Raw genomic sequence first — 14,069 nt, forward strand, 5'->3', positions numbered from 1 at the left:
TGTCCCCTGAATCCAAACTGGAAGCTGGTTCCACAGAAGAGGGGCCTGAAAACTGAAGGCTCTGCCTCCCATTCTACTTTTAAATACGCTGGGAACGGAAGTAGCAGCAGCCTCAGAGTGACGTGCTCCTTTGGGGTGATTTGGTACTATGAGATCTTCAAGATAAGCCAAGTGTAAGCTCCACAATGCAAGAAGACAGTGTAATTGAAGTTGTGTACAATTTTCATAATTGCTTTCTAGTTCTTGCTTAAAAAAGGTTGGACATAAAGAGTAAAATGTTTGCGTATTTGAGTGATGTGTGTGCAGCCGAGTAAGACAGCCTTAGATACGCTTTTAAGTGTTTTTAGTTACTGGGTGACCATATAATTTTGATTGTTTAGAATTAAATGTTTTAGAAGTGAATTAAATCACCTGTCATACTTACGTTACTGTGCCAGCAGCACATCTGAGGTTAGTTTAGAAAAATTAAAATGGCTAAGTTAGTTCAGCAGAGAAAAAAGGGCCCATGCTTTCGTCTGGGCCGGGCTTTCAAAGTAAAAGTTAAACTGGACCAGAAAACTTCCTGTTTTAGATGCTCCATCGGTGAAGTCCTGCCCGAATCAATGACTGAACAAGCAGACTGGTGACAAGCCACAGAACACCTTGTCATATTGTAAGGTAAAGATTCTAAAGTATTACAATTATTCCATTCACATTCCACATCATTACACCCTGTATTTGCTTAAACATCATTGCCACTCATTTACAATTTGAGAGAAACCAAATGTGTCTAATAATAAATTAAATGCTGCACTGACTTTGCTTTTTTAGGCTTTTGCATTAAAGTTAAAAGCACCACTATAATTATTTTTATCTGACCTGAACACTAACTTAACATTTAAAAAGTCTGAGAAATCAAATAAGAACTCAGACAAAAAAATGTTCCCCCAGCTTCAGTGTAAAAGGCTCAGACTACATCTTTTAAAGAAATTGTGTCAAATTAATGTCATATATCACACATATCACATGTATCTTCCAGCTGTAAAGATGATCCAGCGTAACTCCTGCGTTTCTTAAAGCCTTCTGTGAATGACGCCAAATTAAACAGTCATAGTTCATAGCAGTAACTCATGATTCAGCTGTGGGTTGTTTATAAAATTTCCAACTGTATCAGCAGGTTATGGCTTGGACTGGAAAAGACACAGCTCATATTATGACTGCTAGGCAATGTGACGTTAGTCAGTTGAGAAACCTTCTGAAGCAAATTTGACCCTGTGATGAAAGCCTGTGTAAATTACTACCTTTGTTTTATACAGTTGTATCTGTGCAGTAGATAGTAAATGGTAAATGACCTGTATTTATATAGCGCTTTACTAGTCCCTAAGGACCCCAAAGCGCTTTACATATCCAGTCATCCACCCATTCACACACTGGTGATGAAGCTACATTGTAGCCACAGCCACCCTGGGGCGCACTGACAGAGGCGAGGCTGCCGGACACTGGCGCCACCGGGCCCTCTGACCACCACCAGTAGGCAACGGGTGAAGCGTCTTGCCCAAGGACACAACGACCGAGACTGTCCAAGCCGGGGCTCGAACCAGCAACCTTCCGATTACAAGGCGAACTCCCAACTCTTGAGCCACGAGTATGCTAATTTAATCTACATGTGATTTAATGATAATAATAAGTTTAAGAGTATTGTAGCAGGAATCATAGCAGAGAATAATTCTTTCTTTCTTTTCATTTTTGTGACAGTTTGATTGTGTATTAGTGCCACACAGTGGAAATTTGTGTTTTTATGTTTTATCAATCTGTGTATTGGTACATAGTGTTGATTTTATTGTGATATTTATATTGCATGTTTGTTTATTGATATTTATATTGCATGGTTTTATCCTCATATTTATATTATGTGTGTTAATGTTGTTGTACCATATTCCTTTAATCCACTGTGGACTAAACAGACAATTGTAGGCACCTGTGAGGTGGGGGCGTTCCCCAAGGTGGCCTATCAGCCGCCAGGTTGACCTGTTAAAGGGGATGGTGAGCGGAGAGAAAAAGAAGCGACGCATGAAAGGTGAGCAGGAGAAAAAGGAACGCGTGCAAGCCCACACGTGCGTTGAAGGAACTGCTGCCTGACTGTGGGGTGCCGCGAGTCGTTCGGCGATCCAGTCCCAACGGCAGGAACAGCAACAGCGGGTGGCGATGGCCGCAATTCACAACAGGGCAGGGATGCCCCTCTGCCTGCATCTGACGGTGAGACGAGGGAGGCCGTGTTCAGGTGTGGCGTGGGGCGGGACTGTGCGGCGACATGTTGTCAGGAGGAGACAGGTCTGCGATAGGAGCCTCCTCCCTGGTCTGCTGCTGGCGAGTTTTACCATACCGGAAGAGAAGTTCCCCTCCTGTCTCTTTCAGATAAGGACCATTCGCCCATGAGGCCTCACCAGCTGCTGTTTATCTGGGGCTTTGAAGGGGAGAGGGTGAGCTGCTTTAGATACCTGAGCGTCTACATGTCTGAGGACCTCACCTGGACACTGAACACCATACAGTTGGCCAAGAAGGCTCAGCAGCGGCTGTATTTTCTGAGGCGGGTGAGGAAATTTGGTATGTTGGTCAAGATCCTCAGCAGGTTCTGCAGCTACACTGTGGAGAGCACCGTGACCAGCTGCATCACTGCACGGTACAGCAGCACTACTGCTATGGACCGAAAACGCCTGCAGAGAGTGATAACACCTGCGGAGAACATCACCAGGACCCCGCTGACCTCTCTGCAGAGCATCTACCATCAGAGTCCAGAAGAGAGCTGCTGCATAAGTCTATTTAATACTTCAATTTTTTTGTCTCCGTTTATTTGTTCATACTATTTGTATTTTATCTATTTGTACGTATTAACCGGCATCTGTGTGTGGCCAGCAGAGAAAGAATTTCATTGTACAGAGAAATGCTTTTTCTTAGTACACATGACAATAAACTCTTTGAATCTTTGAATATTCATTACCTGTAAAGTGAAACGTTTCATGTATTTCATTTCGATTAAGGCTCACAAAAATCAGAGTGTGTGTGTGTGTGTGTTCTGGGCTAAGGAGTAAGAACTGAACTGCTGCTTTTTGCTACGAGTTCTGATTTTCAGATTAAAGCAAATTTTGCATTTAATTTAGAAATCGAGGTCTTAGCGTCTGGAGGAAGATTAGAGAGGATCAGGCGTCTTCACAGAATTTACAAACCAAAGCGATGCACTGTCACCTAGTGGGTGGCATCACAGCACACAACATGTAATCTAAAATGTGAGAACAGTTTAAATCAATCAATTCAGAGAATACATATTCTGATTATTCAAATGGGCTTTCAGGAGCCCTCTAGTGATGGTAAGTGACAGAAGGAAACATGGGCCCGCCCTTCTAGACAGAGCCTAGGTGCAGACGGCTTTTACTTTGGTAGCCTCAGACTCTCATCTCTGCTTTTTTTGTGGATGATGCGGTTCTGCTGTCTTCATCAGGTGGTAGAGTCCAGCTCTCACTCAAGCAGTTGCAGTCAAGTGTCAAGCAGCGTTTGGATATCTGACCAGGAGGCCTCCTGGGTAAGATGTACCAGGCATATCCTACCAGGCCTTGGTGTGTCTGGCCTTAGCTGGCCTGGGAATGCTTCCCTCAAATAGTAGGTGGCTGGGAAGAGGGAGATCTGGGCTTGTATGTTTAGGTTGCTGACACCCGTGGCCTGGCCCCAGATAAGCGGAAGAAAATAGATGTGTAAATGCTAATCACAGGTCAAGCAGCTGTGCATACTTGCTTGTTTAAAAAAAAAAGCTTTTCAGTGTCACAGCTTTCCACAAATCATATTCAAACATTCCTGACATTTTGCTAAGTTAAGACTTTGAGATATAACAGCTGTGTTCTCACCAAATTGTTCAGGATCAGCTCCACTTTGAGCTAACCTGATAGCGCTGGTTCACATTTTATTTCTTACAAAGCGTGTCCAGCATGTACGCTGAGACGCCTGCAGAAAAGCTGACTGAATATTATTACTGAAAAAACCCCACAGCGTAATATCACATCTTTTGCAATTTATTTAGGTTTTATTCAATAAATGTAGAAGATTATTTGCAGCCAGAAAACACACTTAACATTTTGAAATATACTGAAACGGGTATCAGAGTAAATACTGTCTTTACTGTGTAACTATTACATGATAGTTACACATGGGGACACTGTGTTAAATGTGAATAAAGTGAATACAACGATTTGCAAATCTCATAAACCCACATTTTATTCCGAGTAGAACAAAACATTTAAATGTTTAACCTCAGATTTTTACTGTTTCACTTAAAATAGTAGCTTATTTTGAATTTGATGGCAGCAATTAAACAAAAAAATGGTATGGGTGCAAGCTAATTAGGTTAATGAGCAACAGGTCGGTAGGATTACTGGATATAAAAAGGATCTCACACAGGCAGATTTTCTCAGAAACAGAGACAGTTGGAGGTTTTCTACTCCACAAAAACTGTCTACAAATTGTGGAACAATTTCAGAAAAATGTTCCTTAATGTAAAGTTACAAAAACGTTGAACATCTAATTATCTACTGTACAGACTGTCATCAAAACATTCAGACTCTGCACGACCGACAAGGCCAAAAATCAACACCAGATGCCTGTGATCTTCCTCAAGAGCCAATAAAAACAGGCATCATTTTAATGGAATCCGTGCATGGGCTCAGAAACACTTTCACAAATCACTGTCTGTGGACACAACTCACAATGACCTCCATGTTGTTGCTGCTATTAAATTGAAAATTACCTTTTTGTTTTTTTCCTGAAATTTACATTTTCTCAGTTCAAACATTTGACATCTATTTCTGTTCTACTGTGAATAAAATATGGGTTTCTGAGATTTACTCATTTTCACTGCATTTTAACTTTACACTTTACACAGAATCCCAGCTTCTTCAGAGTTGGGGTTGTACTTTTGATTACCTTTCACTAACGCATCTTATAGATTTACACAAGGTTTAAAAAGACATATCGCTTTTTCATGCATCCACATGTTAGGGTAGTTGATTTCAGGCACCAGGACACGTCATGAGGACTTCCTTCAATACAGGCTTGTAAATCTCAGCATGTCTGAGATCCTGCTGAGACAAAGCAGAGTAAAAAGTCAATTACAGATAATTGTACAGGCCGTATCTATTTTTCTTCATGTAGTTTTTAGTCAAGCTATATCAGCACATCCAGCAGCCCAGAGCAACTGATACCTGATAGGTCGTTACAAAGAATAGTACTATAAATATTATGGTCTGAGGAGGACCTCGACTCTTACACCTCGATGTGCCGTTGTTTTTGTGCTTTAGAAAATCAAGTCAGTAATTGATGACTTTAGCCAATTACAGTCTTACAAATACACCATCAACACAAGGTTATTCCTTTCATTATACCATAAAGAGAGAGAGTGTGTGTGTGTGTGTGTGTGTGTTTGTCTTAGTTCATACTTTTTCCTTCATCCTGTTACCCAGAGCCCTGATTCCCAGAACCGTGGCACTAATGCAGACGCACAGCTGGAGAACAGTGAGCACGATCAAAGTAATGTCCATGGCTGTCAGCAAACTCTGAAATAAAGGAATAATTAACAAAATACAATCAATGTGCACGATTAATGACAAAAATATGCTATTCTGTATGTTTTAAAAGCATATTTACCTGAGCAAAGAACGCCACATATTTGCAGTTATCGTTGAATTGAGCAGTGGACCAGTTCAAGTCACACATCCAGACAACAGAGGCTTCTGCCAGGTCTATAGCATACAGCACAATACCAGTGATGGCGAAGATGCAGCCAGCTATGTTCATAAACACAGCATACCATGTCTGAGAGGAGAGATTCAATCATTTACCTCACTGTGCTCCATAACAATGTACGTTTCCTTTTAACTTTAGTCTTTAAAGTAAAGTGTGCGTGTTAGTCCCCATAGGGAAATAGTTCCTCTGCATTTAACCCATTCACCCAGTGAAGCAGTGGGCAGCCACCAGTGCAGCGCCCGGGGAGCAGTGTGTAGGGACGGTACCTTGCTCAGGGTACCTCAGGGTAGCCGTTCAGTGGAGTCGGACCCCCGACGTCCGATCATGGGGCCACCACTCTACCTACTGAGCTATCCCTGCCCTCGAGTAGTAGTAGTAGTCTTTACTTACAAAGCACAAGCAGGGGCACTGGCCGATGATAATGGAAAGGATTCCAGCTGCGATGCACTGAACGGGGATCAACGACTCATTAAACAACTCATTAAAGTCAGAAATACTAAATGCATCATTTCTTATTTTGTTTTTATTCTTAAATCAACAGTTTTATTTTTTTACCACTGCACCCAGCCAGTAAGGAGCTCCCAAGCTGGTCAAATCTCCAGGATGTGTGCTTGTGCGTCCGGGACCAAGCCCAATGTTAAACAGCCCCACCATGATCTGTATGGTCTGTAAAAGAATAAATCACACAGTCATACCAATGAAAAATGAATTTTTTAAATGAATTTGAGTTCCCCTCACCCCAAGAACTGCAAATGCCCCATTAGGCATCGCCCCCCTGAACACTGGACAGCTGGTGAAAGCCTTGAGGGTTTGATGCAGTGGTGGAAATCTGCTCTTTTTTGTGGTCATCACAGTGACTATGGATAACTCTCACATCTGCAAAGTGGCAAAGAGATTTTAGGAGGCATGGTTCAACAGACACACTGAAATTATGAATCCCACTATGAAGCCAAAACAGTAAATCACAACTCAAACAACACAAGACTGACATATCGCTATGACTCAAATATATGCAGTGAGAGTGTGTAGTGACATGCTGCATAATGTAATCCTGCTGTGTCATATAATTTTACATAATGATATTTCACAGATAACTTGTCTCTATACACTTAAGCATTTGCACGTGTGACATATAAAGGAATATATAACTATGTTATAAACACCTGTTTCCAAAGAAATTGAGAAGAGATGTAAATAAAAACAATAAAAATATAATGATTTCTAAATCACTGAAACCCTGCTAATTAGATTCATTGGCAAAAGGTTGGCTGATAACATGATTATGGACAGAAGCACATCTGAGAGAAAGTGGATGCATTGGTAAAGGTAGTTTGTTTTTTGGTTTTGTTTGTTATTGTTGTTTTTAAATAACTGTTCTCAAAATAAAATTAGAAAAGAAAATGCATGGATGTCATCATCAATTTTATTGCTACTCTATAAGTACAAAATTTAAAAAGTAAAGAAGAGGTGGGAAAAAACACTCTTCAATCATGCTATGACTGTCCACCAGAGGGCGCTCTGCAACTTCGCTGTTTGCTGCTGTTGGAATGCCACAAAAAGAATAACCAGCAACCTTAGAGCACAAACAAACAAATAAACGGGAATAAAGGGAAAATTGTTCTCATTTTTCTAAAGAATATATATATATATATATATATATATATATATATATATATATATATATATATATATATATATATATATATATATATATATATATATATTAGTCGACATATTGGCATATCGCATTTTGAAATGACAAAATATGTGTATTTTTTAAAATCTTTATTTTTTTTTCTTTTAACAAAATAATAAGCACTGGATCGCCTTAATGTAGGTTTTTCTTTTGATTGTCGTTTGTTATCATAACTACCCAAAGTCCCCGAACTGTCAAATTATAAGTTGTTTGCTTTGTTTATGGCAGGTTGAGTGTAGGAACGCTTGGATTGTTGGTTGAAGAGAAGAAGACGTCAGTTTGCTCCGTGGGAAGTGTTAGTGGTCCTTTTCACTATCATATTACACTTCACAGCTACAAACGCTGGAATTTAATGTGATTGACATGCGTAATTTCAAAACAGGAAGCGCTGCTTGGTATTTGAAAGGGTAACTGTGATTGAATGCTTACGAACGGGTTTTGTCTCTCAGCAGATGAAGTTCTGAGAAATCTTTGCACTTCCTTCAGCCTATATTATAGCAAAGATATGTACTCAAATAAGAAATCAGGGTAATTGAAAGTGACCTTGAAAATCAATTATTAACCCAAAACAGCTAAAATAAAACAAAATCGAACAAAATTAAAACGAATAGGCTACATGATAAAAAAAATTAATGTATTCAAAGTTTAAGTTTAAATTATTCCTTGTCTATTCATTTCTTTTGCAAGCAGTGCAAACATTGAGAAAAATCCGCATCATACAGTCCGCGGCTTCACGTTAAGTATTATAAATGACTGCAAGTGTGCGTTTCGTGCAGATGACTTACCTGGCGAGCTGCCTCAATCCCTGTAACGCCAACAGTTTCGTTCGCTGGTGACAAACTCAGGTAAAAATAAAAGTGAAACTTCCTGTGTCACACTTTTCTTCAAAATAAAAGCCATTTAAAACTGAATGTGCAAAATCTATGACCAGGTTAAAGTTCAGCATTTCTGGAACATAATACAGTGATGCCACCTGGTACTCTGTAAATAATTACTCCCAGCTCTCTTTATTTTGTTCCTGCTGATTCGATACACAGTGGTAACGTAAAGTTTGTTTAACACAGAGACAGTTCTTTGTCTTTTATATAAAGGGACGATTTTCTGCACATGAAAAATATTATGTGCAGACTTTATCTTAACATTAGTTAACAAAAGAGCAGTGACACATCTAAAAAATAATAATATGGTCTATGAATAAAAATACATGTGACGAAGGTTTTTAGATTTTTTTTTAAATAATAAAATTGTCACGTGATGAAGGTATTCCAGAAAAAAATATGTTCTAGTGTTTTGTTTTCCTCTTCTTCTATCGTTTTAATATTAATCATATTAAAAAATGATAAGTGCTGTAACTGAAGAGTCATCATTGTTTTCATTATGCTTTTTAATTAAACGAGTAAGAACAATACATAAAGCTCATTATTTTATTTTTTTTTTATAGGTTGGTTCATTTTACAGTTTCATTTCTAATTCACTGTGTATTCTTTCTGTTGTCATATGCAGCCAAAAGCTAAAACAACATTTGGGCCCTTTTTCAAAACAAACAAACAAAAACGGGGAAAATAAGTGAAAATAACAGTGAAAATATTTATTAATTAAAATTATCATTTTGCAGTTTGCTCCATTCACTCAGTGAAGTTACAGTTTATTAAAAGAGCTAAAAATACGAGAAAAAACAGACAAACTAGTACTTCCATACCGTGCATTGATGTGCTTTGCTAATGTGCAACCGTGCCATTCAATTACTATTATATGTTTGTAGAATAGAAAATCTGCAAGTTAGAAAATGATTAGAATGAATTAATTGAGTTAAGAAACAGCTTTGCAGTAACAGTCATTAAACATTATTACTGCTGTAATGCAGTTTTGATTTGATTCTGCTAGTAGATCTTGAGGATTTATTTCAAGGATCCAAACATTAGAGTGAATCCTTTTTCAGCACCGGGACTCATCATGAGGACTTCCTTCAAAATTGGCTGGGAAATCTCAGTATCTTTGACACCCTGCAGACACAAAACACAGTGCACTTCAAGAACATTACATCATGATTTACTGATGAGTTATTTTTGTTCTGTGAGTTGTCAATTTTATATCTGCACAGGTGCATTCTTATCATTTATTGTACGTGTGTGTAGAACAGAGTCTTCTCATTTGTTTACACAATGACATCAGAAAATTAGCATAAAGAAATATTTCAAGTACTTCCCAACGGTGGAAAAAGCCAGAAATCCTATGAAACTGAAGAACAAAACAAATAGTTTTACTTCTTTTTTAAATTCAAGCATCAAAGAAATCATCTACAAGCAGATGAGGATTTACAGAGAGATACTGGGCGGGGTTATTGTCAATACTTTCTGCTGGAGTTCAGAGAAACAGAAGTAAATGTGCAGCTCATGCATTCATGTGTTCACGAGGTCAGTTTTCATTTCTGGGATGGATCAGGATGATCTCTTCCATGATTTGTGGCAACTGTTCCTCGACATCTTTGTCACCCTGTGGACACAGAGCTCTGATGCCCCAAATAGCATAACGAATATTGACAGCCAGCTGAAGAAGAGCCAGGATGATCAGTGTGATGTCCAAGGATTTCAGTAATTTCTGATGATTTTAGAACACAGTAAAATAAAGAAAAAACACAATTTATCTCAAAAATTGTCATATAGCACTGTCAGAGCAACTCACATGACAACTTTGCTGCAGTTATGGTACACTGTAAATGTGTGTTTAGGCTGGATTACTTGGGCAAAAAGCGCTACATTTCTGCAGTTGTCTTCATCAAGAACAGCATCATCGCTGCTGCGGTCACAAATCCAGAGGAGAGAGGTGTCTCTCAGGTCCATGCCATACAGCACAATGGCAGTAATGGCAAAGATCCCACCAGCAATATTCATGAAAACAGAGAAGCCCATCTGAGAGGAGACATTTAGAAAATTAAAACTTAGAAACAAGTTGTTTAACACATTTTTTATTGACAATCTTATTTACAGCACAGTCTTAAGTCCTTCATGAGTTTTCTTACCAAACAGGATGAACGGAGTTGTCCAGCCAAAATGGACACAATTCCACTAACAATGAACTGGTGAGAGGTCAGTAGACACGATGTTAGAGGTGATCATAAATTCAAGAAAAGTCCTTTTTTTTTAAAAGAAAAAGGTAATAGACCATTTAACAAATTGTTAATGTATTTATCGAAAAGTTATAGACTTTAGTTTCGGGTGATTTTACACCTTTGCTTAGCAGGTGAGTTCCAGCTGGAAACATAAATTCTTTTGAGATTGTATCAGGAAGGAGATCTGGTGTAAAACTCCACCAGAGCTACCTGCTTTGGTGACCCTTGTGACAAAGGGACAGCTTTGGTCATGTCAGGCAAACAGCCCCACCTCACTGCTGTAAAATCAATCAGCAGAAATTTGACACATAGGGAGAGGAGCTACAACACCAAGCCCAGCATGAGTTATGAAGTAATTGATCTGAGCTATTGTGAAGTCCAATTGAGAGCTGCCACGAAGTGTACAGTTGTAGGTTGAAGAATGACTCCCAACATTAAATATTTGGACCTACAAATGACAGGATAACTAACATGTGCATAAAAGACACGTTAATTTAAGAAAGGCCTTCTTTTTTCCTGCAGGTCAAAATAAAAAACTCTTCTACCACAAAAAATGCTAAATATGCAACAATAAAAGGAAAAAGAAGATTATTTTACCACAGCACCCAGCCAGTAAGCAGCTCCCAGGCTGCTGAGGTCCCCAGGATGTGTGCTTGTTCGTCCCGGCCCAAGTCCAATGTTAAACAGGCCCACTAAGATCTGTATAGTCTGTAAAGGATTCAGAACGATTAAAGTAAAAGCTTAAAATTATCTTTTAACAGCTGGATGATACATTTCTTTTACGTTCTCACCCCAATAGCTGCAGCATCAAAGACCTGCAGCAGATGCAAACAGCAGCAAATCTTTGGACTGCAGCAAAGAAACTTCAGGATGTGACACACTGATGGAAGCATCTTCTCACTATTTGCCAGCTTCCTTTTTTTGATGATGGACCGACACCTAAAACTTGAAAGACGTTTCTGTCCTTTTGTTCAGCAGTGGGAATGTGCCTCCCACCAAAGAAATGTGTCGTCTTGCTACTGACTAGAGGTTGGAGCTCACGCAGTTGGTCTCTCATTTTTGGTTCATGTGTGCATGTGAAGGGTGGGTATTTGCAGAGGACCCACATTTGAATGTGCCAAATTCTCAATGCTTAAAGCAAACAGAGTCACAATTATCAGTCAACAAACCTATCAAATCCAAACATGCAGGTGTATTAAAGCTGTGGGTGTGCTCTAAGGCAGTGAGATAATGCTTGTGTCCTTTGCCTGCCATTATTTATTTAGTAACTGTAAAATATGCAACAGAGGACAAAGTAAAGCTTGTTGTGTTTCTGTCTTTTCTGTCTTATTCTTTAATAATACATATTTTTATTAAATACATCTGCTTTTTTAATCTTCCATTCACCTGTGATATGTATATATTATTAAGTGCTGTATGATGCAATGGTGGCTTCAAGTGGGACTTGGGGAAAAGGTCAAAATGTGACATTTCTTCTGTTGCAGCTAATAAAAAAGATAACTTGAATGTTGTCATGGTTACTTGGATTATGTATATGTTCCTTAGCTGTTAGTTTCCTTTTGTGATTCCTGTCTCCCTGGTTGTGTCCTTGTGTTTGTCTGGTTTCTCTGTGTTCCCTCTCTTGTGTTGTTATTATATCTGTAGCCCTGCATCCTGTGTTTCTCCCTATCCTGGTCCCACATTCTCCTCTCTGTGTTTCATCTTTTTGTTTTTCCAGTCTTTCTGTTTTTCTTCACTCCCAGTGTCAAGCTTATGTGTCTGAGTCTCAGTGTGGATGTGTTACTTTCCTATTGTGTATATATTGTCTGTTTCTGCCACTGCTCTTTGTTACATGGTCGTCAATTTTTCCCTCATCCTGGCTGGCCTGTTCATTTAGAAGTTTCCTGTTTAGTTCCTTTTTATTTCTAAGTGTCAGCTTAGTGGTAGTGACAGACAAATGAAGCTTTCTGAAGCATCGGAACTTGTATCCATAAAGGGTTCATTACTCAAAGTCTTTCAACATAATCTTCTTTGGTAGCATCTGGTGGCCAAAAATATGAAGCAGGTTGAATCTACAACTTAAAAGGAACTGTTTCCTCATGGTTGCCCACACAAGAGAGCAGAGTTGACAGCTTCTGTTTAATAAAATGTAGCAGTTCTACCTGAAATCATTCTAATCATTCTAACATTGTGGAGTTTTGTACATGTTTCTTTTTAACAGTTCCAGTAGACTGAGTAGTAGTACAGGCTTTTTGATCTAAATCCAGGACAGCAAACTAACCTGTTCATCCTGCAGTAACCTGCAGAGCATTTTTAAGCAGCCTATAAATGACACAGGTGTTAGATTTGTATTGTTGATTGTCATTTATGCTTAGAAATATTTACTTATATATGCTTAGAGTTTTGTAATTAGTTGTAGATTGGTAGAGGTTTTGATCCTTGATAGTCTGCAAACTTTGTGTGTATTAGACAGCACTTTGGGAGCATGAGAGGTCATACCGTGTCTTATTGTTTTATGGTAGGATTAACGTAGTTGCGTCTGTTCTAGTCTAAGTGCTCTTTGTTTAGATGAACTGCAGGACTTCCTCACCGTGTTATCTAGGATGAACCATCTAGGGTGAGGGGGAGGCTACCCTCTTCCTGACCAAGGATGTTTGACCCTTTGATCAGCAGTCCACACACACACACACACACACACACACACACACACACACACACACACACACACACACATACACAGGCAAGGTACTCTTTGTGTATGTAGACGTCATATGTTAATGAACTTATGCATATTCATGTAACCTCAATAAAAGGACAGTGATACGGGAGAACGGACGAGAGCTACTGGGGTCAAGCGAAGGAACGGCGTTTGTCTGGTTCTCTCCCGTGCACGAGTACCATGAAGAACTTTGCCTATTTGTGTCTTGCTTAGCAGTGTAATTATATTGTCTTCAACGTTCCAGCGGATGGGTTCAAGCTACAAACCTAACAACAGGTAGTCTGCCTCAGTTTGATTTGTAGCACCTTTCACAATCTGAAGAAATATAATGTCACATGTAGCCTACAGACCCAAAAAACAATAACAATCCCCCCCCCCCCCACACACACACACACACACACACACTAAAAAGAAAGAAAGAAAGAAAGAAAGAAAGAAAGAAAGAAAGAAAGAAAGAAAGAAAGAAACACTCAAGTAAACTTCAGATGCCTGAAAATTCTACTTAAGTACAGTGACAAAGTATGTGTACTTCGTTACTTCCCACCTCTGCAATCACCACAAAACACGCAGCGCAAATCCCGTCAGTGATTCATTTTCTTGTAAACTTTTGGAGGATTGGCGCAGTTACGATTTTCTGTCACGTTCACCTGTGTCTTAAATTTTTAGCAATAACGCTGTTTCAAGCTTAATAACAATAGTAGTTATTTAATACTTAAATGCCATCCAAAATTAATTATAATTATGTTGTAATATAACACACTTCTTGGAGGTTTGCTGTGCTTCCACTAAAATCCTACGAA

General features: G+C 39.0%; 2 protein-coding genes and 1 long non-coding RNA gene across 4 annotated transcripts; 1 reads left to right on the plus strand and 2 right to left on the minus strand.

Moving 5' to 3' along the window:
* LOC143420976 (uncharacterized) lies at positions 1-2,976 on the plus strand. Its single transcript, XR_013100714.1, has 3 exons — positions 1-173; positions 572-1,624; positions 1,944-2,976. It is a non-coding gene; the product is annotated as an uncharacterized LOC143420976 (long non-coding RNA).
* Positions 2,977-4,026: 1,050 nt separating this feature from the next.
* On the minus strand, positions 4,027-8,372 carry LOC143412452 (uncharacterized). Of its 2 annotated transcripts, none has more exons than XM_076890264.1 (7): positions 8,248-8,372; positions 6,505-6,642; positions 6,322-6,432; positions 6,157-6,213; positions 5,668-5,835; positions 5,460-5,576; positions 4,027-5,105 (listed from the first exon to the last, which is right to left on the minus strand). In XM_076890264.1, the coding sequence occupies exons 2-7, from the start codon at positions 6,613-6,615 to the stop codon at positions 5,034-5,036; spliced, it is 636 nt and encodes a 211-aa protein (XP_076746379.1). In that variant the 5' UTR covers positions 6,616-6,642; positions 8,248-8,372; the 3' UTR covers positions 4,027-5,033. The 2 variants fall into 2 exon arrangements, with proteins under 2 accessions (XP_076746379.1, XP_076746380.1); XM_076890265.1 differs by having other exon boundaries at positions 4,027-5,102; positions 8,248-8,368.
* A 526-nt stretch (positions 8,373-8,898) lies between these two features.
* Positions 8,899-11,559, minus strand: LOC143421139 (membrane-spanning 4-domains subfamily A member 15-like). The gene is made up of 5 exons (XM_076890266.1): positions 11,363-11,559; positions 11,169-11,279; positions 10,482-10,538; positions 10,145-10,371; positions 8,899-9,465 (listed from the first exon to the last, which is right to left on the minus strand). The coding sequence occupies exons 1-5, from the start codon at positions 11,462-11,464 to the stop codon at positions 9,429-9,431; spliced, it is 534 nt and encodes a 177-aa protein (XP_076746381.1). The 5' UTR covers positions 11,465-11,559; the 3' UTR covers positions 8,899-9,428.
* Positions 11,560-14,069: the final 2,510 nt, after the last annotated feature.

The sequence above is a fragment of the Maylandia zebra genome, linkage group LG11 (assembly GCF_041146795.1).
Source record: "Maylandia zebra isolate NMK-2024a linkage group LG11, Mzebra_GT3a, whole genome shotgun sequence".
Lineage (NCBI taxonomy): Eukaryota > Metazoa > Chordata > Actinopteri > Cichliformes > Cichlidae > Maylandia > Maylandia zebra.

What these genes read in the sequence shown, in the direction of transcription:
- LOC143412452 (XM_076890264.1), bottom strand. Translation starts at nt 6,615, where the DNA reads ATGACCACAAAAAAGAGCAGATTTCCACCACTGCATCAAACCCTCAAG. An exon ending in GGGCATTTGCAGTTCTTGGG is followed by an intron (nt 6,433 to 6,504) that starts GTGAGGGGAACT and finishes ATTCTTTTACAG; the next exon opens with ACCATACAGATCATGGTGGG. An exon ending in GTAACAGGATGAAGGAAAAA is followed by an intron (nt 5,106 to 5,459) that starts GTATGAACTAAG and finishes GCTTTGTCTCAG; the next exon opens with CAGGATCTCAGACATGCTGA.
- LOC143421139 (XM_076890266.1), bottom strand. Translation starts at nt 11,464, where the DNA reads ATGCTTCCATCAGTGTGTCACATCCTGAAGTTTCTTTGCTGCAGTCCA. An exon ending in CTTACTGGCTGGGTGCTGTG is followed by an intron (nt 10,539 to 11,168) that starts GTAAAATAATCT and finishes ACCTCTCACCAG; the next exon opens with TTCATTGTTAGTGGAATTGT. An exon ending in AACTCCGTTCATCCTGTTTG is followed by an intron (nt 10,372 to 10,481) that starts GTAAGAAAACTC and finishes GTCTCCTCTCAG; the next exon opens with ATGGGCTTCTCTGTTTTCAT.